General features: G+C 29.4%; 1 protein-coding gene, 1 long non-coding RNA gene and 2 pseudogenes across 3 annotated transcripts in view; 1 reads left to right on the top strand and 3 right to left on the bottom strand.

The window, feature by feature from the left end:
* Positions 1–1,451: 1,451 nt before the first annotated feature.
* On the bottom strand, positions 1,452–3,226 carry LOC149890079 (uncharacterized; annotated as a pseudogene).
* A 1,047-nt stretch (positions 3,227–4,273) lies between these two features.
* On the bottom strand, positions 4,274–5,562 carry LOC149890078 (uncharacterized). The gene is made up of 2 exons (XR_016451984.1): positions 4,495–5,562; positions 4,274–4,387 (listed from the first exon to the last, which is right to left on the bottom strand). It is a non-coding gene; the product is annotated as an uncharacterized LOC149890078 (long non-coding RNA).
* Positions 5,563–10,477: 4,915 nt separating this feature from the next.
* Positions 10,478–27,512, bottom strand: part of LOC145183638 (fibroblast growth factor receptor 1-A-like) — a 32,631-nt gene continuing 15,596 nt past the window's right edge. For both annotated transcript variants that reach the window (XM_090085836.1, XM_090085837.1), the window contains 14 exons: positions 19,393–19,449; positions 18,726–18,976; positions 18,585–18,641; positions 15,484–15,574; positions 15,339–15,392; positions 14,938–15,085; positions 14,529–14,758; positions 14,228–14,412; positions 14,044–14,118; positions 13,777–13,899; positions 11,666–11,880; positions 11,249–11,289; positions 11,056–11,152; positions 10,478–10,948 (listed from right to left, as the gene is read on the bottom strand). In XM_090085836.1, the coding sequence (XP_089941962.1) occupies positions 10,567–10,948; positions 11,056–11,152; positions 11,249–11,289; positions 11,666–11,880; positions 13,777–13,899; positions 14,044–14,118; positions 14,228–14,412; positions 14,529–14,758; positions 14,938–15,085; positions 15,339–15,392; positions 15,484–15,574; positions 18,585–18,641; positions 18,726–18,976; positions 19,393–19,449 (2,006 nt within the window). In that variant the 3' untranslated portion in view covers positions 10,478–10,566. The remainder of the gene's footprint in view (positions 10,949–11,055; positions 11,153–11,248; positions 11,290–11,665; positions 11,881–13,776; positions 13,900–14,043; positions 14,119–14,227; positions 14,413–14,528; positions 14,759–14,937; positions 15,086–15,338; positions 15,393–15,483; positions 15,575–18,584; positions 18,642–18,725; positions 18,977–19,392; positions 19,450–27,512) is intronic.
* On the top strand, positions 22,158–24,338 carry LOC149890077 (uncharacterized; annotated as a pseudogene).

Raw genomic sequence — 27,512 nt, 5'->3', positions numbered from 1 at the left:
TTACAATTGACTCAATTACCTACATGGTATTTTAGAACCAAAACTATAAATGAACAAGTGATTTTAAAACAGCACCTGCATTTTTTTTTAAAAAAATTAAAACCTTGTGCATTACCAAATGTTCCAAGTGATTTAGTTTTCTCACACTCAGTTAAAGAGGTTTGAAATCAATTGCTGATTATTTAATAAAGAAAGTTCAAGTTTGTTAAAAATGTATTCAAGTTCTTTCAAGTTTAACAAAACTTGCTTCACAAAATGGAAACTGTTTTTCTAATGCAAATGAAAATTTAATTAAATAAAAGAAATATTAGACAACAAATTACTGAAAGAATAAAAAGTGATTGCAATTTTACATATCTTTACAATGAACATGTTGATCATGCCTTTCACTTGAAAGTCTAATTAGAAACTTTGTTTATATGAGAATTTCTTATTTTATAAGGTTTTATAATCAAGATACGGTACCATATAAGAAGACTTGTAAAAAAAGTTGGCTTGTATTATCCATGCTTAATTTTATTTTTAAGTTATTTTTCAAAAAAACATAGTTTTTAAAAAAGTTGTTGTTTTCTCAGTATCATCAACTACTTATTTAGTATCTAAATAGGGAATATATATTTAAAATATAAAAATAAGAAACGAATAATGTGATAATAAGTAATTAAAAAATTTTATGCAAAAGCTGTTATAAATGTATCATTATATCATTACAAAAGTATATTAAAGTATGATAAATGCAAAAGTTGATATATTTCATTAAGTTAAGACATCCCATAATGCTTTGCGCCTAAAATTGCACTATTTTATCGCAAAGTCAGTCTTAACTAAATTTAGGTTTTCTGAATTGTGTCCAAATTAATTTCAACGTTTTCTTTTTCGCGCCTTTTATTCTGCGCCTTTTTTTGTAAGTGTTTTGCGCCATTTTTTAGTCCGCCATGTTTTCATTCAAAATTTTATTGTAAAAGTTACAGACAATTTATTGGAAATGAATAATACAGATGGTATTGTGTTATATTACATAGTTTAAGAGTGGATAATCACATAATCGGAATGTTTTAAATCATCAAAATATTTACAAATATAAAATTAAAAACTATTTCTTCTTGAATTGAATCGCTCAAAAATATCAACATGTCTAAGAGAAACAAGATGTTTTCCATTATAAGAACTTAATGCCCTTACTAAATCATGTCCATAATTAGAATTATTTGCGGACGCCTTGTATCCACGAAGCAGTTTTGAAGAGGTAGTGAACACTTTCTTCTGATTGCTCCGAATAAACTCCAAGGCCCATTTTTTTTGTTTTACAGAATTCAGATACATGATTGAACAGGATATGAAATTTTGGTGTTAAAGTAATACCATGTTCCAACATTAAATTTTTGTAGCAGGCTTTTAAATTTTCGATACTAGTTTGAAAGTTTTCATGAAGTCCGGATCCAAAGCAAGACTCAACAACTAAATTTAACAATTAAGCATTCTCCAAAAGATTTTAGTTTCATTGGCAGCTTATCATTAAAGACTTCCCACTTTTTAAGAATTTTTCGAGAAGAATTTCCATTAAATTTTCCACTATGCTGACCAGTCTTAATAATTTGCAACTGTTCGTAAATCTTCGTATTTATTTCCAACCAAATCCGCTCCATGTTATTCATTACATGGTTGACAGTTCGCTCCATTATATGAAGCTTCGGTAAAACAAATCTATCTACAAGAAATTCATAGGGGTTTCCATGTACTAATAAAGGGTTTATAAAATTCTTAAAATGTTGTGCACACTTAGGTTTTGAACCAGATTCTTTGAATTTTGTATAGTTGTTTTGACAGCTCTCGAAAGTTCTGTATGGAGCATTTGTCCAAGTTTCTCTTCTATCCCACTCACATACGTAACAGAGATTAATTGAACTGCTACTTGGAGATATACCTGTCAGAATTTGACTAAGTCTTATGTCGCATACCACAATGTGCTCAACTTTTTCAAGATTTAACTTTTCAAATAATATTTTAATGTTTAAATATCTTTCTGGGATTTCTGGAGCTACTAGAAGAACAAATAAAGCATTTACTGACGAATCTTTAAATATTTTTTTTAAGATCATCTTTATAAAAAGACCTGCAAGCTGTTACCGGTTTTGTTTTAAGGTAACTTATTTCAACTTTGCCGTAATTTTCAAAAATTTCATTGAGAATAACTATATTTAAACAAAATTTGATAAAACCACTTCCCCCGTCAATAGCAATTTTTAGCAACTGATTCTTAGAATCAACACATTTAAGATCCAGGAGTAGTTTTACAAATAGAGTAACATCATTGCAGTACGCTACTGTAATATTTTTATATTCCAAAGTTTTATCTTTGTTTTTAAATTCAAATAAAATATTTTCTTCGGTAAAAAATGGGAGAAGATAACTGTCAAATCAGCGACACAGCCTTTCAGTCCAGGTTCTACAGCGTTTCTTCTTTTTTCACTAACTCTGTAATTATTAATTTTTTTACATAATAAGTTTTATTCCAAATATTGCATCATTTCATTGTGCAGAATTAAATTTGTATTAGTATTGTGATTTTACTATCATATTAGCAAGTTTTATCATTTGACGGTTACTTAAGGAAAAAAAATTCTGAATATAAAGAAGATTTTTTAGAGTAAAATTGGTTGTTTTTGGAGTATTCTCAGATATTTCTTTAATAACGAGAGAAGTCATTTGTTCTTTGACATTTCGTGTTTTAGCCGGGATAATCATCTTTGACCAGTCAATGTCAAAATTAATTTTCTGCCTGAGATCAACAACATTTTTTCTTTCAACTCTACCCCTACACCTTAAAAAGATAAAGATATGCTAGTACCAAGCAAAATGAGATTTGATTCATTTATCAAATCTTATTTCTTTGAGTTCAACAAGATATCCAATTTTTCAGTTATGTGAATGGTTTTACGTTTATGACATACTTTTTATATATATTTATTTAGTTAAAAATTATTAAGTATACCAACTTTGGACACACCCATTAGGGTATCGATCATCAGCAATGTTATAATCCGAAAAACAGCTCTGAAATTTAGAAATTATATGACTTTAGCTATTTATTTTCATATGACATTTGCGACCACAAAAAAGACTTAGCTATTTATTTTCATATGACATTGCGACCACAAAATACTTTTTCTCTATTCTTTTGATGATCTAAAATAGTATGAGGATGTGATTTACCGATTCTTAACATTTTTGTAAACAAAATTTGTTCTATGATTGTCTTTTGCAATTAAATTTGGCGCGAAAAAAAGGCGCGAAAAAATCTTTAGAATGCCATAATTACTTAATAGGAGTTTTCTGATTTGGTGGACTATATAAATAGTGATCGGTAAAATATAATCTTTCAGAAAACGTTGAAACTAATTTGGACACAATTCAAAAAACCTAAATTTAGTTAGGGCTAACCGTGATCGGGAGTTGGCTGGTGTCGTACAAATTTATTTCCCCCATAAATTTATTTCCGTGGAGCAAGTTTCAGTTACTAAGGAATTAAAATCAGGCGGTTTGCGTATAAAATTCCTGATATAAATTTATTTCCGTAGCGGAAAAAAATTTGCAGAAAAAAAAGGAAAAACAATTATTTTTTTATTTATTAGTGAGGTAAAGAAGGTAATTTTATAGCAGAATTTTTTAACTCAAAAGTAAACTAGAGGGGGAGCGCAAAATACCTGCGTCCATAGATTTTTGTGGCAGATTTTGTTTACTTTTTTACTGGTATTTTAATTTTTTCTATATTTTCTTAAATTTATTTTACCAACTTTTAACCGTGCCTTTGAAACATTCTCATAATATGAACTTTACCAGCTGTGAGAAACCCTTAACTCGGATTATTAGTAAATAAATCAATAACAATTTAACTTATCTGAAATGTATTATCATATGACCAGATTGACCAAAAAGGCTAGTATCACAACCTAGCCAGCACGGGAACATACAAAAAGCGTGTAATTGACGTTTTGGACGCGTTCTAAACGCTTGCAAGTAAAGACGCTCAACGATGTCCTCTTTGGGCGATTAAGTTCCATATGCGTATAAAATTGATCCTGATATCCCAGCTGACACTTGGTCCGGAAAAGACGTCTTTGAACGTTCAAAAGACGTTCAGAATTTCTTTTAAACGTTCAAAAGATGTTTGTTATGCTTTGAGCGTTGAATTTAGTAATCACAAATATTCTTGAGCTTTTTGTAACTTTAACGTTCAAAAAACATAACAGTGACGTAAGTGAATACACAATTATAATACAAGAGCTTTTTTCCAAAAAATTTAAAGTAACAAAACATATTTTACATTACAAAATATACAAAACTGACAGATTTCTTTTTCACGGCCACTGCTGCCTTTTCTATCCGCCTAAAAAAATAGAACAAAAAGTGTTAAACGAGCGTGTCATTAAAATCTTCTAGGTCTGATGGCTGATTCATGAAATATGAATCAAGTAATTCACTTCGTTCACCTACCATAAATATAAATCAAAGTTCATATATTAACATTGAAAAACGAAAAAATTGTCTTGTTCTTATACGTGTTACAGGATATACACCCTATCAAACATATTTCTTGACTCTCATTGTCATCGAATATGCTAATCCAGCAGGTAACTGAAAAACCTTTAGTACAAAAAGTAAATTGGAATTTTTCACTAATACTTTTTTTCCCATATGCTTAAGAATGTTTTTAACGGAAGTGTGGCCATGAAAAAAGCTTTTTTCGTGATAATTGTGACTGCCTAATCCGAACAAGACGCAACTTTTGTATTTACCATACAGCATTGACATCAGAGATAGAAAATGTAGATTCTTCAAACAGGTTTAATCTTGTCTTCTGAAGGCATCAATATCCACAGAAGCATAAGTCTAACTTTCAGCATGCTCTGATAAAACGTTGCAATAATAAACAAAATAAAATATATCTGGTATGCCTTAGGGTAAAAATAAATTAAATTAACTTAATTCCTGATGCATAACACATTTTACCATTAAAACATTAACATAAGTTGATCCCTTAATGTTTCCTTTGACAAATCCTTACAGTAATACCAAAAATAAATATGATATATAAAAATGATAATGAAAAAGTATAGATCAGGGCCGCCCTAACCACAGGGCTAAATGAGCGATAGCCCCAGGCGGCAAGCCTTTTGGGGGCGGCAATTTTTATTTGCGATACCTGTATTATTTTGTTCTTATTAGTTATTTAGTTATTAGCCATTTATTTAGTTATTAGCCATTTATTAGTGTTATAAAAAATAATTTTTTATTTTATTAGTTTTCACTTATTTTTAAATGAAAACCCTTTCTTAAAATATTTAGCTGATTTTTTTTTCTTCCAAATGTGCAATAATTTAGGATGTCTTAAACTTCGATAGACGGCTTAAATGTAAACAGACCACCTACGTATACTCGCCGCCCGGGCGTATTTGTTTACCTCAACGTAAATTGTATTATTTAATAAAAGATAGGAACGTACAATGGGTCATTGATGCGTACCTTAATGAAGATTACTCGATAAAAATAAAATTGATGTAATTTTAGTATTTTAGTATTTATCGACTGAATAAGGTGAATTAAAAGTTGAAAATTAAGTGGAAATCACTAAATTATATTATTACATTCCTAAGGTAAGTCTGAATTATTTAAAAAAGTTAGTTTTTAGTTTTATGTCAATAAAAATGGAACACCCGTGGAAAGGTTTTTAAAATTTTTAGAAAATACTGGTCATAAGAGTGCAGAAATGCAAGACTGTATTTTAAAGCTATTATCTGATTTAGATATTATTTTGGAAGATTGTAGAGGACAATCTTATGATAATGCCTCTAATATGTCGGTTATATATAGCGGCCTCCAAGCACGCATTAAATCTAGAAATAATCTTGCCACTTACGTGCCCTTTACTGCACATTCTTTAAATTTAATTGGACAATCGGCAGCTGAATGCTGCGTACAAGCAATTAAATTATTATTTCTACAAAACTTACATAATTTCTTTGCTGCGTCAACATCAAGATGGGAAATTTTGAAAAATACACAAACAGCAAAAAATAAAGTTCCCAAAAAACTAAGGGATATTACGTAATTTTCAAAACTGCAATCCTACAAAAAATGCGTACAACGGATTTATCAAATTTGCTGTAAAATCCATAATTTTTATGTAAAAAGTGAAGTGTTCCACCACTTTTTTGCAAACACCTCCAATGGTTTTTGAGATGCCCAATGGTTCGTTCCACATCACTAAGTACCTGACGGTTAACTTTATTAAAGTGTATTTCCTCTGTTGTAGTTGGCTGATTAAATAGTGTGATCTTGACTGGTGACAACCCGTATCCTGTGTCTGCAAAAAGGAAACTTAAATTTGGATCATATTCTATTGTCTGTTTTGATGCAGAATTAGAAAAGATAAAGACATCACGGCACAATCCAGGATACTTTGCAACAACATCTCTAAACTTTCCAACAACATTAATGACAACTTGACAGTTCAAAGCAGGATATCCTTTTCTAAAAAAATATAAGTTAAAAATCTTTAAAATGTTAAAATGTTTAAAAATCCTGAGAGCAGCAAAACCTTTTTGGGAAACGTTAGCATTGTGAGGAGGGAGAACAAAATAAAAACGACGATCGATAAAAATATACACAAGATGATTCACCAACTCTTCACATAAATAAGTGATAAAGCGTTAGAAGAAAAGTTAAATACCACTGTGGAAAAACGTAAACACGAAGACGCGTAAATGATAAAGCGATAATAAGAAAAGCTAAAAACAATGATCTTAAAAGACATACAAGATGACTCGTCCACTCTTCACATAAATAAATGAAAAGCAAAAAGAATTAAGTTAAAAACAACAACTGAGAAAAGACGTAAACGCGAAGACTCGTAAATGGTAAAGCAATAATAAGAAAAATCAAAACAACGATTAGGAAAAGACGTATACACGATGATTCATCAATCTATCACGTAAGTAGACGATAAAACGGAAAGAAGAAAAGTTAAACACAACTGAGAAAAGACGTAAACATGAAGACTCATCAACCTGCCATATAAATAAATGAAAAGATGTGGCAATAGGGAAACAAGCAAAAACTATAAAAGCTCAAAAAAGAAAGAGTCTAAGAGTTAGAAGGGTTAGTTTAGAGAATTAGGGATAAAGAGATCGTCTCTTTTGAAGAAGAGTTTTAAAAGAGGATTTTAAGAGAAAGAGTTTTTAAGAGATTTAAAGAGGATTTTAAAGAAGAGAAAGAATTTTGTGATAAGAAGAGTATTTTGATGAATAAGCAGTTTAATAAGCAGTTGAATAAAAGAAGAAAAGAAGATTTTAATATTGATAGCTGGAGAATAACCAAAAGATTTACTTAAAGAAGAGATATTTGTAATAAAAGAAGATATAAAAGAAAGAGGAGTAATTGAAATAAACAGTATTGAACACTGCAAGAAGCGTAAGAGAATATTATTTGTATTATATAAAAATTATAAGAATAAGAGTGCTACCATTACACATTAATAGAACATTTGTTGAGTTTTATTATATTTTGAATATACTAAGGACGGCGATTATAAGTTTAGCCCTTTTAGATTAAACCTTGCCCATTCCTAACCAAACTATCCCTAAACCTTGCCCTTACCTAACCAAGTACTCCCCAGACCATCAACCTCGTTCTCAACCTTCATACACCTAACCAAACAAATCTAAACCCAAACCATCCCCTTCCTCTTCCCCTTACCTTCGTTAGCTAAACTAAATAACAAAATAACAACTAAACATTAAAATTAAATTGAGTTTAATAGCTAATTGAAGTATTTAAAGAAAACGCCACCCTCACAGCATCAAGATAGAACAACTGTTCACCTTTGGCCAAAATATTGTTTTTTTACATGATCTTTTATCATAAACTATACGACCTTATATTATAATATTGTTTTAAGTTTAGCACTTACGTTAAATAATTTGTTGTTTTCAAACTTTGAAGAACGATGATGTGTTATTTGAAAAATTTTAAAAACTTAAATTTTTGTAACAAACATGTCGCACTTTTTGAAATTGAAGTATTGTCTCTTCATAAATTAAATAATTTTTTTTACATATAATTAACAGCAAGGTTTTCCCTAGGATTTTTACTACCTCAAGGTTTTCTAGGTATTCCAGGTTGAGTAAAAACCCTGTATAATGCACCACCTTTAAGCTCCATTCGTAACAATCCATTAATAACAAGCATATTTAACAATAAAGAATCATAAGATTATAGCATATCTTTTTTGCTTTGACTAATAATTCTTACCAATTACTGCTTGAAAACTCCCAGTTGATAAAAGCCTTAACACTATTAATAATAGTGTTAAGGCTTTTATCATAATAATATAACGCTATTCTTATTATTTAATGATTTTAAAGTTAGGCCAAAGTTAAGGCAGCTCATAGCAAACGTAACTTTTCTTGCGTAAATTGAGCTGAGCAAGCTTCTAAAAAGATTGGTGAATACCAATGCCTGTTGTACAAATTTATTTCCCCCATAAATTTATTTCCGAGTCGCACGCCGATTGGCTTAAGAGGTCCGCCCGAAAACTAAAGAAAAGCCATATAAACTTAACAACAACACCCATAAATTTCAAATAAATCTCTCTCGATGGATAAAATACTTAAATCATTGAGTTTTCTCTGTCCCAAAAAAGATCGAAAGTAACTTTTTATTCTTTTGATTGCTGAAAATGATCTTTCGGCACTGCAGTTTGTAGTGGCAATACTTAAAAATATGCGCAGTGCTGTGGTTACGTTTAGAAATGTAGGTTTTCTTTTTTTACTCGATTATTGTCTTTAAACTTAGTTCCGCGGTAAACATATTTTCGGTAGTTTCCAATAAATTTGCATGTTTAAAATGTAGACATTCTTCAACAAAGTTATTTTCTAAATCAGTCTGATGTATTTTACACAACTTTGCAGCATTATGTTTTCAGAATTTTATCAATAATAGCATGATATGTGTTTATGACAATGTGCATTTTATGTAAGCATGGGAATTTCGGCCTTCGAAATCGACGAAATTAAACGAAATTCGTGTTTCAATTTCGTATCGAAATTTATATTGAATTTCGAAAGACGAAATTTTTAAACATTACAAATTCACGAATTTCGAAATTAAAACTTATGTTTAATTTCGTGTCAATTTCGTTACTTTCAATGACCCGAAATTATACGAAATTTTTTCGCGAAATTAAACAATCCAAAAAATCGAAATTTCGTTCTCAATTTCGATCCTAAATTGAAACACGAATTTCGTTTAATTTCGTCGATTTCGAAGGCCGAAATTCCCATGCTTAATTTTATGACAAATGAAATATATACAAATATGAAAAACGAAAACATGGAATGTATGACCGCATCAATGGTATATATTAACTAGATATCTAACTAGGGCTTCCGCAGTGAAGCAAATTTTTTCCCAGCCAGGTTTTTGTCGTGACATTTAACATTCATACGTAAAATTGTTACTTAAAGTTTAAGTTTTATGGCTTCCGTAATCGTCAACCAAGAATATTATTTACACAGTTGCAGGTGGATTCCCAGTAAAAATCTTATTAAATTTTTGTGATGTATTTTGCGACCACGTTGTATTTTGCCAGCCTTTTTAATTACTTTAAAGTTTGTGGTTCCTCAAAAAGCAACAAAGAAGCGACTTCCATTAAAAGTATGAACAATACTTAAAATTTTTCTCATGCTTTAATGCAATTAAAAAATTTAACAGCCTCAAGAAAAACGAAATATATAAGTGTTCAAAACACTATCCAGTTCACGCATTTATTTTGATGATGATGAAAAAGCGTTGTTGACAAGTGCAATTAAAAATGATTATAAAACTTAAACTCTAGATTTATTTTCAACAGGTGTTGAAATTGTAGAAACTACGCAGTGGTTAGTACTTGTCATCATATTTTGAAATTTGCATACATTTACTGTGTATAGCTTAAAATGCAGTAAATGCATGAATGTAGCTTAAAATACGATGCGTGAGTGTCAGCTTAAAATACGATGCGTGAGTGTCAGCTGTCGCTTTTGAGGTTCATTTTTTTATCAACGTCTTACTCCTCAGTTAATTTTATTCTCAGTTGTTCCTCAACTTTTCTTTGATTATAACTCATTCATAGAAACTATTTGCCAAATCTAATATATATATACATATCATTCATGAGATAAAAGGTGAAACAAATTAAAAAATACAATGAAATCCTAAATTTAAGAGAAACCAAAATTTTATTGTTAAAAATCACTGTCGTCCAATTGTTTTGCAAGATGTAAAATTTTAAAATACTTTTAAATGCTCCAATGGAGATCATTAGAAAGCAATACACATAGAAAGAATCAAAACTTAAAAGCAGAAAAGTCAATAAAAAAAACAAAAAAACTGAGTGTTTAAAGAAAATTATATATTATTAAATATAATAAACAAAATAGTTTAAAAAAGTTTTATTTTCCAATGTAGAAAATTAAAAAATACCCAATAAAAAAATATTATTGTAACAAGCAAAAAAAAAAAAAAAAATTACATTTGAGGTATTGCGTTATCAAACACGTAATTAACCATACTAGCTGGTGGCATAGGATTTAATTTTAGTTTCAAAGATTCAGGATTTGTATATCTCTCATCCACCACAGCAACCGGTTCGTTTTTCAGTTTCTTAATTTCTTCCACTGATTTTACTTGCATCGGTTTTTGGAAGAAGTCTTCTTCCAGCACGTCATCACCTGTTTCAGATGGAAGGCTCTTGAAAGAGGCGGCGTTATAGTAAGTATTTTCTTCGTCAATTTCAAAGCTGAAATAACGATCACCTTGAGACATAATTTGTTCAAGATGCTCACGTAACTCTGTAAAGGTAGGTCGTTGTAACGGATCTTCATTCCAACAATGCAACATAATGTCGTACCTAAAAATGATTAGGTAAAAGCCTAATGTTGACGAAAATTAAAGGATCTTAAACAATTGCTTCTATCAACGACAAAACACAAACAAAAAAAGCATGACATAAATTACATAGGTTCAGCGCAGTTTTCTGGTCTCTCCATTCTGTAACCTGACTTCAAAAGAGTGAGAAGCTCACGATTATTTATGCTGGGATAAGGTGTCCCTCCTGTAAAAAGTAATAGAAGAGATAAAAAAAACTATTAAAACGAACATGACGTCACATTTAGTCTTGATTTCATACTTACTATGTTAATAGACTTACCGAGCGTAACAATTTCAAATAAAACAACGCCATACGCCCACCTAAAACATTCATTAAATTATTATTAAAACTAAAACCTTTAGAGTTGAGAAGTTGTTGAGAAGAAAAACAAGCGCAGCTACAAGATAAAAAATTTTATAAGGATATACGAAAACGATTCATCTAGTTTTAAAGAAAATGGTAAGCAAAATTAGTGAAAGCAATGTTTGATTGAACCTGACTCCCAAAAGCGCACACTCGAGTTAATACGAGCGTTGATATTCTTTGTATTTTTATTGTAATCACAATCGAATTAACAGTAGCAACCACAGTACGGTTTAGTAAATAACACATTCGCAAGAAAAAAAGGTTGTTTTTTTATAAAAAAAAAGTGCGTGTTAAAGGGTGAACGATAATTGAAAAATTAAAATTATTTACACATCACTGTATGTTGTGAACATTTGGTCAAATATGGCTTCAACTGACATCCACTTGACCGGTAAACGACGATTTTTGTTGCTCATGTATATCAACTCATCGCTGACTTTCCTTGTTAGACCAAAATCAGATATTTTTACGTTTTTCTCAGCACCAACCAAGATATTTCTTGCCGCAAGATCTCGATGAACCAATTTAGTACTTGAAAGATATTCCTGATTTCAAAAAGAAGTTTAAATCAAGAAACGATAGCAGCCAAGACATTAAAACATAACAACAAAACTAACACCAGTAAAACGTAAAATGATCAGTTTTTGTATTGGAAAAACTTACGGCAATCCTAAAACGGCAAAAAAGAAAAAGAACTACTAAAAATATTGATATAAAAATAGATTACGGGAAAAAAGTTAAAAGCAATTCTTAATTCTTAAAAGTAACTTAAAAATAAAAAACTTCTAGCTTTGAAAATGTCTTGACAAAATTTTGAGGAAAATATCTGTTTTAAAGATTTGTTGGAAAAATCTTTTTTTGGAAAATAGTAGAATATATTTCTGTTGATTTGCAATTGCGAAAGTAATGATGAAGAAATAATTTTTTTTGTTTACTTTTATGCTAAAAATATTGTTCACTGAAAAAATTTAAACTCATGCCTTTACAGAGCTCTTTCAATTAAAAAAAAAATCTTTACCAACACCTGATTCCAATAAATGAAGTGTTTTGCTTTTTAAAACAAGCTGCAGAGAAGCCTTACAATATACCAACACAATACAAAGTAATTTAAAATTTTTTAATTTAATGTTTATGTTTTTATAAATTGCTCAAGTAAGTGCTTTTCTTATAGCAGACTCAAAGACAAGGAAATGATTAGTCGTGTGATAAATTCTATTCTATCCTACATTATCCTACATTATTATACATTATCATTTATCCTATTTTTTGAGTATAATGCTTTTATCCTCTAAATTTCTATGCAGATTCTTGATGTTTTCACCAAAATGTCCTGGTAAATACTCAACTTCATCATCATATTCTTTTCCCCTCATTTAAATGCAACTCTATCTTTTAATGTCTATATTCTTAGCGAAATTCCCCTTTCATCTTCAATTGGTTTGCCTTCCTTTAAACCAAAAGAATCACTGAAAAAATCAATGATTTTGACAAATTGATGTTCAGAGTTGATATTTGTTCAATTGGTAGTTGTTTCTTTTCCAAAACTAAACATCCAACAAGTAGGCAACCCAACAACTTCTTTATTGATGCCAAAAAAAAAATTAACAAATTAGTAATTCGGTATTTTTCGGAAAAGTTTTGTAAACTCAAAACACTTAAAACCAATCAAAAAGAATCATAAACCATCTATGCAAGAATTGACATCAATATTTAGGTAAAAAAATGTCAGCAAAAAAAAAGTTGCGTGATTCATTGGCAGAATATTACGACAAAAATAATTACGTTAAGAGAACTTTACAACGAATTTTATACAATTAGTGTTATTTCGCCCGTTAAACAAGCCGTAATTTTATGTTAAACCGTAGTTTTATAATGTTTTTAAGTTAAAGTGTTTATTGGATTGTTTTCTGATACAAAAACAGTGCTAAATTCAGTACTGCGATGCAAATTTTTACATATTTAAATCATAATTGTACTGGATTGCATGGAAATATACGGCTGTAAAAAGTGAATTTTATAATTTTAAAATTTGGGGATCTTCTCCTGCAAATCCATCAAATCATAAAACCATTTTACTTTTTCTTCTCATACAAACCAACATGGAGACAACATTTAACAGGGTATTTTAATGCAAATATTGATTCCATGACACTGACAATTCTTACGTTAAAAATGTTGATCCCTTGGCACAGAAAATTCTTTTAATGCAATTCCATACCGATGAACTAAAACAATTCCAAACTTCTAATACCATTTTAATCTGATTTTATCAAATACTTATTTTAAAGATTGAATTTATTTTTCATTTTAACAATAAGAATGCTTTCAATAAAAACTCCGTGCAAAATGGTAATGAATATTTTTGTTGTTTTACTGATTTCTGCAGTAATAGGATTTTGGCTGTTTTGAACAAAAATACAAACACTGAATATTATTCATACCATTCCTGATGCCACTTGCCATGCAAAACTTAACAGATCATCAGGGGTTATTACACCAACTTCATCTAAGGGGACTTCATTTGGCATCAACTCTGAGTTAGAATTCTCACTTATTAATGTCATCTACAGAAGAAAGGTTTGGCACTATATATTAAATTTTTTTAAAAAGAATTTGTTAACCAAAAACTCAACAATCACTACATTTGACTTGTTAACTTTATTAAACTTCATCAAAATAATATCAATTCCAAGATTGAAAATAAAAACCTCAAGAGAGTGTTGATAGTTTGGTGTGTACATAAAGCTTACAGATGACTCTCCATCAGCTTTTGATGCACAAAGCTGGAAAAAAAATTATTGTAAATTTAATAACCAGGCAATTCAAGCAAAAAGATATGAAGCATGTACAAATATATTTTAAATATGTTAAAAAAAAATTGAGATGTTTTACTTTAGTGCGTCTATTTCTCAAAAAATGTAACAAATCTCCATTTTCCATAAACTCAACAACAAGACACAATGGCTTCTTGATGGTAGAGCAACCAATCATGTTCACTATATTTTTATGATAGCCAATTCCTTTCATAAGATTGATTTCTTCACGAAAATCGTTAAACTCTGCTTGGTTTGCACCATCTACAAAAGTAAAGGTAAAGTGGTAAAACTTATTTATTGTATAAATTTGTAATTATTATTAAATTGTAACTATTACACAAGCAATTGATACAAAGAGAATAAATTTAAAAAAAAACCTTTTAAAAGTTTCACTGCAACATTAGTAGAAGAATCTTCTGCATTGTTAAGTAAAGCAACTCCATCTTGCTGTTTCGCATACTTTGTCTTTGCAACAATCTTTGCATTGATTTTTGCAATAAAAACAGTACCAAAAGCTCCTTCGCCGATTTTCTTATCCAAAACAATGTTTTCAGGAAAAATCTCCCATTCATCAGCTGATTTTTCATCAAGTGGATTTAAGTAATTTCTAAAAGAATTTACAATAAAACAGTGATTCATAGGTAATCACAAAAATATGTATAGTAATAGTAAAAATATCCAAAAAATATATTTTATATGGTAATTTATTAATGCTTAGTCTTCAAAGAATGATGAACAGGATTTGTATATGGAAAGAAGAAAAAAAAAAAAAAATACTGCACTCACTCCATTGTGTAGAGATCTGGGTTCCATTTTAAAGGTTGGTTTACTACCTTTTTTTGACGAATTTTTATTACAACCACAGTGGCAAAAATAATAATAAGAATTAAAATAACAGGAACTAATATCGCAGCAATGATAATGGAAGTGTTCTCTAAAATAAATATGATACAATCATAATGACCAAAATAAACATAAAAACTACAACTTCTGAAATACTTAGAAACAAAACCCTCAGCTAAAAATTTTTCTCCTAAAACTTCATAAGGTAGCATTATCACATTAACTAAACACAAAATTACGCAAAACCAGCAAGTTTTAATGCAAGTTTTCCTGACAATTTGCTTCTTTAGAAACATTTTGAAAAAAGAAAATTAAAAAAAAATTCAGAAACTAAACGAACATACTACTTTTAGGGAGTGCTTGGTTTGGGTTGGTGATTAAACTTTGGTATGGTGTGGCTAAAAAAATAAAATATTAAATGCTTGAAAAATTTAATTTATCATTTTAATAAAGAATAATTATAAATAATAACAAAAGTTAAAAACTTACTTGTTGGAACTGAAGGAACATTTATTATTAGATATTCAGAAAACTGAAGTGCTCTAAAATTTTTATCTGGTGTGTCAGTGGCTGCAAAAATCTACAAAAAAAAATCTTTAATATTATGAAAAGTTTTTAATATTTATTATATGGATTTATAAATTTTACTGAAACTGAAACTCATTACTAAAATTATTGTTGTTAATGCTGGGTCATTATCTGGAATATCATTGGTTATATTTAACTTTACATACATTAATAGCCCCCCCACCCCACCCTCTATGATTTTTAAAACTACAGAATATGTTTGCCCTTAAAATCTTTTAATTCTACTTGCTGAAATAAAATTTACTGTAAATTTTTGGAAAGATTTAACATCATAAGGGTTCAATAATTAAAAAAAAACTTTAAATGAACTTTTTATGGCTTTAAATAAAAGAAATCGTTAATAACTTTAATATCATTCATAATTTTAGATAATTACAATAAAATGAACCCTTTCACTCAAATGATCAAAAAGGATCACATATACTCATATACACACATACCTACATACTCATATACATATGCTCATTAACAATATTATGTTTATATGAAAATTTTATATTTACGTGATAAATTTTTATATTCTGATATTTAAATGATCATTACTATACATGCCATTTATATTATCATTATTTTGATGTAATGTGTGTGTGTGTGTGTGTGTGTGTGTGTGTGTGTGTGTGTGTGTGTGTGTGTGTGTGTGTGTGTGTGTGTGTGTGTGTGTGTGTGTGTGTGTGTGTGTGTGCATTGATATTATAAAGATATGTTCATTTTTAAGTTTATGTTTTTATTTATATTTTAACAACCCCTTTTATGTTTATATGATCATTTTTAGTGTTTCTCATCCCAGTATGTCTGGAATAAGGTTACCAGCACCAGGTTTCCAGTATTGGTTTATAAATTCATGATTGGCAATCAAAACTTGTTTAGTCTTTAAATACACATTGTCATTTAACTTTCAAATCATAAAGATTTTTTACATGAAATAACAAGAGAGCATGAAAAGTGCAAAATGATGTCAAAAAAGTACAGAAAACTCAAAAATTCAACAAGTAACATTCATAAACTTTTCTGATCACTTTTCTGTAAAGGTGAAGAAGAATGCATCAGAGAGCACAGAAGAACTTAGAATACCAGTGGGAAAATCTTGAAAACAACTACTTCTTTTTAGCTCATGAAACTAATCTTCTTTTTTGGGAAATTTCATACAAGAAACTCCCAACCCATACTAGAGGAGACTGGAGATTATTGCCCTTCAGATGACAAAGAAAACACTGATTTAGATTATGAAGATGAACTACTGGATTTAAAAATTTAGATGAAGATTAACATGAATAGAGAAGAAAAGTTAGCATTGAAAACACTATGCTACATCAAATTTAACAGCTGACACAAGAATTTACTTCATGATCAAAGCTTAGCAAATTCTTTTATTCTTCTGCTATAGAGCCTAAAATGTCAATTAAAGGAGAACTTGTCTAAAGTAAGCTTGTCAAAGTATTTGCACAATCAGAACTTTTCAAAATTTAGTTAAGTTAATGTGATACAGCAAACCTAGTTTGCTGTATCACATTAACTTAACTCTTAGCTTACTGCATGTACCACTACTTCATTGTTTCCTTTTTCTCATTATAGTAACCAGTTGATGCTTTTTAAAGCAAAATATTAAGTTATGTGTTAAGGTACTCAGTTAAGGATGAGAAAAAGTTTTATAAATCTGCAACCCCAAAAAAAGTTTAGCCACACCACCTGCCCCCACCTATCTACGCGACCGTTTTCCATTAAATTTTTTGTTAATTTTTTGCTTTAATTGTTGTAAAAAATGATATGAACAGCCCATTCGTGTTTTTTTTTCTTTACTTTGTGATAGTAATTTTCATTTTATTTTGTTTGTTTATTCGATTTTAATTCATCTAACAGATTAGATGAATTAAAATTGAACAAAGGAAATGCTCTTGATAAAACAACAATATGTGTTATAATAACAGTATTGCATACCACCTAGCTTTTTTGTTTACTCTCTTAAAGTTCTATTTGTTTCATAGCATCTAAAAATAAATTGTTCAAGTAACACTAATGTAGATGATTATTATATTCAAATACTATAATCTTACACTTTAATATTACTTAACAATTTTAAGTTGTTTATACTTCAATGAAAAATTTTATTAAAATATTTTGACTAAATCAACTTTTAGTCGACTTAGTCAATTTTAAAAATGTATTAGTAGATTTTGGTCGACTTTGAAAAATTAATTGATTTAGTCAACAGTCGAATAATTTCAAAGTTGTAACAACACTAGCAAAAAGTTAAAACTTCTGTACTTAAAAGTCAGAAGAGTATTTTAAAGTTCCAAAATGAAAAAATTACAACAAGAGTGGTATGTGCAAAAAGGAAGGCCATGATATCCAGAAAAAGTTGCAAAGATGGTTTGCGCATTCAAACTTGGTCTAGCATTCAAACTTGGTTTACATGTAATCACTGATAAATCCAAACACCTATACTAAATAAGTTGTGCATTCAAACAGAGTCCTGGACAGTCAGTCATAGATATTAGTCAGTTAGTAGTTATTGTCCTCTGCAACAATTGGACGATATTAGAATGAAGACAGTCTTAAATCCTACAGGCTTGCAAATGCCCTAAACCGCTTGGAGACAGATGTTCGAAAAGCCAGGAGACACACTATGTTACTGTACAAATTTAGCAATATAACAAGGGAGGATGGTGAGAAGCATGACAAATGATATCAATAAAATAGAGGAGGATAGTGAAGTACCCTTCCCTATCTCTAAAAATAATATGTTGCTTTAAATTTATCATAACTGTAAACTGGATTTTCTTTTATAAAAACTTTGACATACATTTTAGCATACAATTTGCTAAAATGGGATTAATTTACATTCATTTCCATTATGCTAGGTACACCAATTGTGTCAAAGGAAATCACGAAACCAAACAATACTAAAAATCTATTCCATTGCACCAGTATATCTGCTAATTAATTAGCTAAAGGTTTGAATGCTAAATTTATTTAAGTAACAACCAAAACATTAATATATTTACATAAACACCAAGTAACAATCCAGGAGTAACTTCACTGATACAGTAAGATAAAGCATCCTAAAAGAAAGTCACCAAAAATTAATACTGCATTAAAAAAAAAAATTTTTTTAGAAGAATCTATAAAAGAAAAAAAGTACTTACTGAAGAGATATTTATTGTTGTAAAAATATTATTGATAAATACACCACCTCCCACTGGAACACTACCATATGCAATCTGATAGTATTTTATTGGAAATGAAGTTACAGGTTTATCCCAAAACACTGTTACATTATAAACTAGATTGGTACACTTTGTACAATTAGTGCTGGTTGTATTACTACTGTTAGACTTCACCAAATATAATTCACTAATGTTGTAACGTTTATTAAGTATAGGTGCATCTGTAGGTTCTACATTAAAATAAAATATTTTAGAAACAGTTTTAAAACTCTCATACTTTTGGTTTAAAATATTTAAACAACTTTTTTTACATATTAACACCATAATAGGCAAGAGCTCATATCTAGATTTCACATAGAATTAAATAAGAGCAAATGATTCAGGTCACTAAAGTTTGTGGGACAACTCAGCACTAATCTTCTGTAACAAATTTACCCCTCAGGCAATGGAACATTATTTTAGCTTACAGTTGGTTTTCATTAATATATACTTAGAAAACATTTAAAATTTGGTGCATCCCTAATAAATACTTTATTAAAGTTCATATTAGAGTTATCAGTAGACAAATTCATGTGGCTATCAAAAGGCAAAATCATGAATTTTTTTCAATGTGACCAAACTAAAATAACAACAAACTTAATCTTACTTGGAGTAGTGGGAGGATGACAAAAACTTTGATCATAATTTGAAACAGAGTTACATCCTAAAAAACAACCGTACATTTGTTAGACATAAAATATAAATCAATAAATAGATAACTTAAAATTGCATTAGAATATATCGAGAGCAAGAATCATAAAACATAAACTGACCAACTTAAATAATAATTTTCGTTAAAGGGAGAGAGAGTGGGCTTCACAAAATTAAACTTAAATTGTGAAAGCTAGCACTGTGAAATCAAATGAGCACCTTATACAAATGCGCATTAAATACTCAGCCATAGGTTCTAAGGGGGTAGCAGTCTATTTCACTAATTATTGAAATTAAATAAAAAAATATAAAGCAGAAAAAAACAGAGAATAATGAAGGCATTTGACAAACAACAATCAATACTGTTTAGATACTATAATTACTATGTAACTATTATGATAAATATGTAATTACCATCATAAACATTCAACAATGGTAAAAATTTAAAGTATCTTTCATATCAACCTCTCTCCTGAGCAAAACCCAGAGAGTTTTTTACAACACACTCCTCTGATTAGGGGTGAATGTTTGAACATGTTTAAGTTCAAACATTCAAACTTATGCCAAGCTTTCAACTTTCAGTTCGAACTTTTTTTCTCCTAAAAGTCCGAACTTTTAAAATCAAAAAAAAAAAAAAAAAAAGCCTTTCTCATCATTTTGATAAATACAGGTTAAATGTTAAAAAAAAATTATTTTTGATTATCAGTTTATTAGTTTATTTAGATTATTAATAATTTGTTTTGAAAGCAGTATTCTTTTTTTATCTTTTTGTGTTGTGTCTGTCTGGCAACTTTAAAAACGTAAACAAAATAGCATCACTTTTAGTGCCATTACCATTCAGGTAGTGTCAGTTTTTCCTGTTATAAATTAAACAAACAGTGGCTGTTTGATCATTTTTTATTTAAGCTTGAAAAAAGTTGAAATCAAAATTATTAAGGGTTTTAAGTTCAAATAAAAAAATGGCTACTTTTAAGGATGTTAACACATCTAGACAATCTGAGGTTTGGGATTATTTTGATTTCTACCAAGAGCTACAACAGGCAAAATGAAAAATTTGTGAAGTTTAATTAAAAACTCCAGGTTCAACAACAAGCATTATTACAAGACACTTAAAAATGAAGCATAAAATTTAAGTTCTAAAACATAATACCTTTGACTCTGAAGCTGTAGAAACTAGCCATGATCTTAAAATACCAAGAATAAAAAAACTTTTTTAGTTCTGGGGTCAAAACTTTACCTGATGTTTTGAGCAGATTGACTGCTATTGATGAAATAACTTTTAAAACCATTGCTAATAGTCAAGTTTTATGATCATTCTGATCATGCTCAAGGATATGTTATTCCAAAAAATCATCAAACTTTTTTCAAACAAATTCATGATGAAAAACTTTGAGAAAGTCAAGAAACAAGTAATTGGTTCATTGAAAAAAGTTCTAATAATTTATTTAATTTTTAACAATTCTAAGTTCTGGCAATTTTAGCTTTACATTTGATGAGTTCACATCAGTTAAAACAAGGAGATACATGAATTTGAATATTCATTATAATAAAGGATTTCAATCTCTTGGAATGCTAAGGGTGCATGGCACAATCCCAACATTGAAAGCCATCAAACTAATTACTAAAAAACATGATTCATTTGTTTTAAATTTAGAAAAAAATTGTTGCCTCTGATACAAATGAAGCCAGGTTGATGAAAAAATTGACTAAGACACTAAACCTGGCCATTAAATGTGTTAATCTAAAATACAAAAGTGTTATTCATTTATGCTTAATCAACATACTTTTCAAAAAAAAAATGATGCTACCTTATCAAACAATAATTTTGTTAATGAAGCTGGTGATACCATGATGATAATGATGATGATGATGATGATGATGATGATGATGATGATGATGATGATGATGATGATGATGATGATGATGATGGTGATGGTGATGCTGATGCTGATGCTGATGATGATGATGATGATGATGATGATGATGATGATGATGATGATGATGATGATGATGATGATGATGATGATGATGATGATGATGATGAAATCCGATTAAATTTATTCAATATATTCAAATAACTACTAAAGGTTTGGTATCATCATTCACAACTGAATTTCAAGAACCTATTACAAAAATTCAAAAATTAGTATAAATGTTTTGTAGATCACCTGTAAGGAATGAAGATGATTTTCAGCCAAATATTGTTAAAACATTTGGAAATGAAAAGGCTTTGATTTCTGACTTAAGGACAAGGTGGAGCAGCACAATTGCCATGTTAGAACACATTTTTTGGCTCAAAAAGAAATTGCATTGATTAGCAAAAACATTGATTTTCCCTTTTCTAAGGTTGAAATTTATATAGCTAATAACCTTTGTGTTGCCCTAAAACCACTAAAACTAGCTATTGAAGCACTTTCCAAACAAGATGCTGATTTATTGTCTTCTGAAATTGTAATTCAATTTATCAGAAAAAAGTTGGATAGAGCAAACACACCAATTAGTCAGCTTGTAAAACAGCAAATTGAAAAAAAAATATCGAAAGGAGAAACAATTTAATACATATAATGAAATATTTGTTAAACCCAGATGTTTTAAATCAAGACATGGCCTTCTATAATAACAGGCCTTGACATCACGCAAAAAAGTTGTTGACTGAAGGCCGATTTATAATACTCCTTTTACATTTTGATTTTTTACTTTAAGCGAAGTCTGCATTGCGCCTTTTTTTTAGTAATTTATGAAATTCTATTGGTTAATAAGTTATATAAAGCAACTTTAGGACGTAACAGCTAACTGTAAACTGTAATAACAAACAGTTTATAAGGTTGTATTAATATTGTCGAATTAATAAGTTATTTTACCAGTTTAAAAAATGCCTTTAAAATGTTGTGTACCGCTCTGCAAGTCGAACTATCACTCAACTGAAGCAAAAACCTTGATTTATAAGTTTCCAAAGGATCCAGAGGAAAGGAAAAGATGGAGTGATGCAATCCCAAGAGCAAATTTTATTGTGACTGACTACACAGCAGTATGTCGACTGCATTGGCCAGATGATGCACCTTTTGTAACTAAATATGGAAAACAACGACCGTTAAACTCACCATCTATCTTTAAAAAAATACCATCAAGTTGTTTACCAACACCACCAAACAAAGCACGAAAAACCATGGCAGCAAGCGGATTTAAAAATGTTTTACCAGATGAGTTATATGTCTTTAAAAGATGATACACTTGTATTCAATGATATTCAATCTATGTTCATTAATAGCAATGATTGTATTGTTTTTCAGCTCAATGAAAAAAGTTTACACATACAGTCAAAAATTTTCAAACTTGGTGTTCCTTTATTTCTTATGGAAATTTTTGATGATTTTTCGTTTGTTGCTGTTGTCACAATGGCACCACTTGTAATATTTCATCTTTAACTACAAACAGGTTAACATAAATAAAAACAAAATCTGCTTTATTTGAAGCAATTAGATTTTTAAAGTCTAAAGAAAGTTCTCACCAGTCTAATATTCTATTTGAGCACCTTAATGCCATGAGAAAGGTTAATGTAGGTAAAATTTTATATACCCCAGATATTATATGTAGGGCATATGAATATTTTGCAATGCGACAAAGTTTGTATGACCGTTTGTGCATTGACTACAAGTTGCCAAGTATTCGAACTCTAACACGGCTGACCTCAAAAATTAGCTCAATGGATGACTTAAACTTCATAAACAGTATTCTTATGAATACATATCCAATGAAAAGAACTTGTATTCTTTTAATTGATGAAGTATATGTTAAAGCTTCACTTCTTTATCAAAGAGGTACTTTGTTTGGTCATGCAGTAAATCACCCTGAAAAGTTGGCTACAACAATTTTATCATTTATGATAAAATGTCTTTTTAGAGGTCCAGAATTTATATGTAGAGCTCAACCTGTTGCAACTCTTTCAGCTGAATTTCAATTTGCACAATGTCAACCAATTGTTGATACAATAAATAATATTGATAATGGCAGGGCATTAGCAATAATAACTGATGGTAACGGGATAAATCAGCAATTTTTTAAAACATTTAAAACAGTTGAAAGTAAAACATGGTTATCAACATCAGGTACATTTTTATTATACGATTATGTGCATCTTTTAAAATCTATACGAAACAATTGGTTAACAGAAAAGACTGGTCAGCTTTAATTTTTGCATAATGGAGCACTTTTCTTGGCTAAGTGGAGTGATTTAGAAATGTTATATAAAGCTGAGTGCAATAGTCTTTTTAAACTTTCTAGACTTACAGCTAAATCAGTTTATTCAAAACCAATAGAGAGACAGTCTGTAAAGTTGTGTTTGTGTATTTTTTGTGAAGAAACAGTTGCTGCTTTTAGAACACACCCAGACATTGAAAATAAAGCTTTTGAAAGTACTGCCATATTTATAGAAAAAGTTATTTCTTTTTGGAGTGTTGTCAATGTCAAAGTACCTGGTGCTAGCATTCGCTTTAGAAATGAATTGTGTGGTGAAATCCACTCAGTTGATGATCCACAGTTACAAATACTACATGAAACTGTTGAACTGTCAAATTTTATGAAGCCTTCTGGTAAACGAGTCAAACAGCTTTCACAAGATACCAGTATAGCAATTGCACATACATGCTATGGCTTAATTGATTTAGTGAAAACGTTGTTAAGTAATGGAGCCAAATATGTTTTGTTAGGTTGGTTTTCAACAGATCCAATTGAAAAAGCTTTTTCTAAGCTTTGACAGGGATCAGGAGGGACCTATTTTGTAAATGCTAAATCTGTAATTGAAAAAATACATATTCAACATACCAAATTGTCTTTAAAACTAGATATTGTTGTAGATGGCATTGATGGTCATACTTGTGACATATGTTGCAGAGATACTTCTACTGATGAAAAAGAATTGCTGGATAATTTGCATGATCTTGAAAGCTCAGTTAATCAGTCAACATTAATAGCTATAGTTTACATGGCTGGCTATGTGCAAAAAATTGAAATAAAAATTTATGATGATACAACTAATTATTATCACAAATAAGGAAATTATCTGAATAGTCTAAACAGGGGTGGACTTCAAATCCCTAATGATACTCTTGTCCAATGGTCATTATTTGCTTTCTATTTTTTGAAGGTGCCACTGGGCCTTTATGCAGGACATTTTGTATTACTCAGTTTCAGTTTATAGCAGCTAAGTATGGACTTAAAATAACAAAAAAGCAATGCAGAGGATATTCCAATATTTTGCTAAAGAATCATGCACTTATCACCACTCCTAGTAGTAACAGAGAGTCAAGGATGAAAATACTGAAGTTATCATAATTTTTGTGAATTTTTAGTTTTAAATTTTTAAAATTTTTTTGTTACACTTTTTATCTTTTTTTTTTTTAAAGCTTATATATGTACACACACACACACACACACACACACACACACACACACACACACACACACACACACACACACACACACACACACACACACACACACACACACACACACACACACACACACACACACACACACACACACACACACACACATAAAAAGATTGTTTTTGTTGGATGGATTTTTTGTTGATCATTTTCATCGTTATATTTAAGTTTTTAGTTATCCATACTTTTTGTTAATTACAGAATTGTATTTAAAGAAAATAATTACCAATAGGTTTTATTTTTGTTTATGTTTTTAGTCTTCAAATCGTGTTAATTATAACATTGTTATTATTCTGGCAACGTGAAATACTGTAAAATATATCAATTTTTGAACTGCAATTGTTTTTTCTCTAATAATTTTATTTTTCTTAGTAATTTATATGAGAAAACAATCACTTTAACATTTATTTGCTCTTCATAAAACGTGTATCGATTTAAGTAATAAAATTTTTAATCGGCCTTCAGTTTTTGCGGCCTCTTGCACGATGTCAAGGCTTGTTATTATAGAAGGCCATGAATCAAGATGATCAGTTTGACAATAAAATAAAAAGAAAATTATAGCAGTTTTTGCCACCAATCTGACTGGAATAATCTTCAAAGATTATTCCAGCCTAGTGAGGAATACTCTGATGTTGATAAAGAAGTAAATAATGGTGATATATTTGATATCAGAAATAATAACAATGAGTTTTCTTTAGCTCAAGAATTGAAGTGGTTTATTAAAACATCTGATTTTCAACTGAAAATTGACAAAGTTGAAACTGGATCTAATCTCATTCAAATTTTTTGAAGCAAGCAAATTAAGATCAAAAAATTTAGATGTGCTTTTTAATGCTTTTAAAACTATTCCTCCAACATCTGTGGAAGCTAAAAGGGCTTTCTATAACCTAGAATTATTTGCAACAAAAATAAGAAGCTCTTTGCACAATGATACATTAGATGCAAAAACTTTTTTAAAATAAGTAATTAAGAATTTTGAGTGATGTTATTTGTTCTCAAATAAAGATTTAAAATGTAGTCTAAAAGAAAACATGTCTCTATAGATAAACAGTTTTTCTAATTAGCTTGTACCCTTTTATTTCACATTTTTAAGTAAATAAAAAAGCATGAAAAAAGTTCCAAAATGTTCTAACTTTTTTCTGAAATATTTCAAACATATTCAAGTTTGAACCTTTTTTAAAAAGTTTGAATTGGCAGCCTAATCTGATAATCTGGGAATCCAAGAATGTTAATTAAAAAATCTGAAAATAAAAGAAATTCTGAGATCTTGAAATTTGTTCCCGATACCTATGAATTTTTAAATACTTTTTTACTCTACATTTTTTCATTGATTTTAAAGAGATTTCAATATAAGAAACAGTTAAAGTAATTAATAAGAACTATTTATTAATGATAAAAATATTATAATAGCTAAAATATTATTACTTATAGTTTATTTTTCATATATTTGAAGAACACTGCCAAAGCCTTTGTTACACCTAAAGGCCATAACAGAAGTATAATTTGGATGGTTTAATAAGAAAAGCTTGTATTTTTTCTGTAAGTTCTTTTAGAGTTCTCTGCATATGCTTTCACAACTTTGCTGAGAACATAAACTATTGCCCTTTTTATTTAAGAAACATGACACAAGATGAATAAAGAAATCAGCTGAGATTCATGGATATATCTAATAGGTGTAACAAAATTAGGCTGTCCACTAAAATAGACATTGACTTTTACTTTATTGTCTCATGATAGCTAGTCACTAGCTTATCCATAACTTTATATATTGATAAAAAGGACACAACAGTTAAGGAAGATCCATCTGCAATTGACTCTAGATCTTGAAGTATATCAAAAGTTTTAAGGAGGTTTCCTAGCAGCAAAACCCTAAAAAAAATGGGAACCAAACAATTAAAGAATCTTTGAATTACAAATTCCTAAAGACAGTTCAACTTCTTCAAACCGATTTGTATTGCTTTAGGGTTGTAAGAATTTTTTTCAAACAAAACAAGTCTGAACTCAGTGGCATCTGGCAAAAAAAAACTGCCTTCTATGATGCTTAAACCTTGCCTTCTTTAACTACAATTTTAAGATTGAAAGCAGTTTTATTGAGTTCAGAACAAACATTTAGGCATCTTTGCAGGTTATTTTTTGTTATACTGCAGATTCCATGAAAAATTAATAAACTGCAATACTTTATTTGCTCATAAAACTCTTTTAAAACCAATAAAAACATGTAATTTTAGGATAAAAATATTAGAATTCCCAGAATATTATGAAAATGGGTTTTGAAAAATTTTTTTTAATGGTGGATTTCATAAATCTAGTTTTTAATCAGGAGGTTTATGTAGTGTTGAGCACATAATTGATATTTGTAATACTCAACTGAAAATATCATATACAAAATTATCCTAACATAATACTAACATATAGCTTTACATAACTACAAGTGCTTAATTGGATTAAAATACAATACTTAACACTTTAAACTACTACCCTATTTAACCCACTCTTTTTTAAAAACTTCCAACACTCTTCTTTAAAAACTTAGACATTTTCATCTACTTGAGTTTTAGTTTAGTTGCAAGAGACACAACATAGGTCAAACTAAGTTAACACTGTAACTGAATTTAACCAATGTTGTGAACTT

This window comes from Hydra viridissima, unplaced genomic scaffold, assembly GCF_058129835.1.
Source record: "Hydra viridissima isolate aposymbiotic clone 2 unplaced genomic scaffold, HvirCarnegie_v1 scaffold_4, whole genome shotgun sequence".
NCBI classification, from domain to species: domain Eukaryota; kingdom Metazoa; phylum Cnidaria; class Hydrozoa; order Anthoathecata; family Hydridae; genus Hydra; species Hydra viridissima.
Note: the sequence above shows the minus strand (reverse complement) of the source record. Positions and strands in the feature narration are given on the sequence as shown.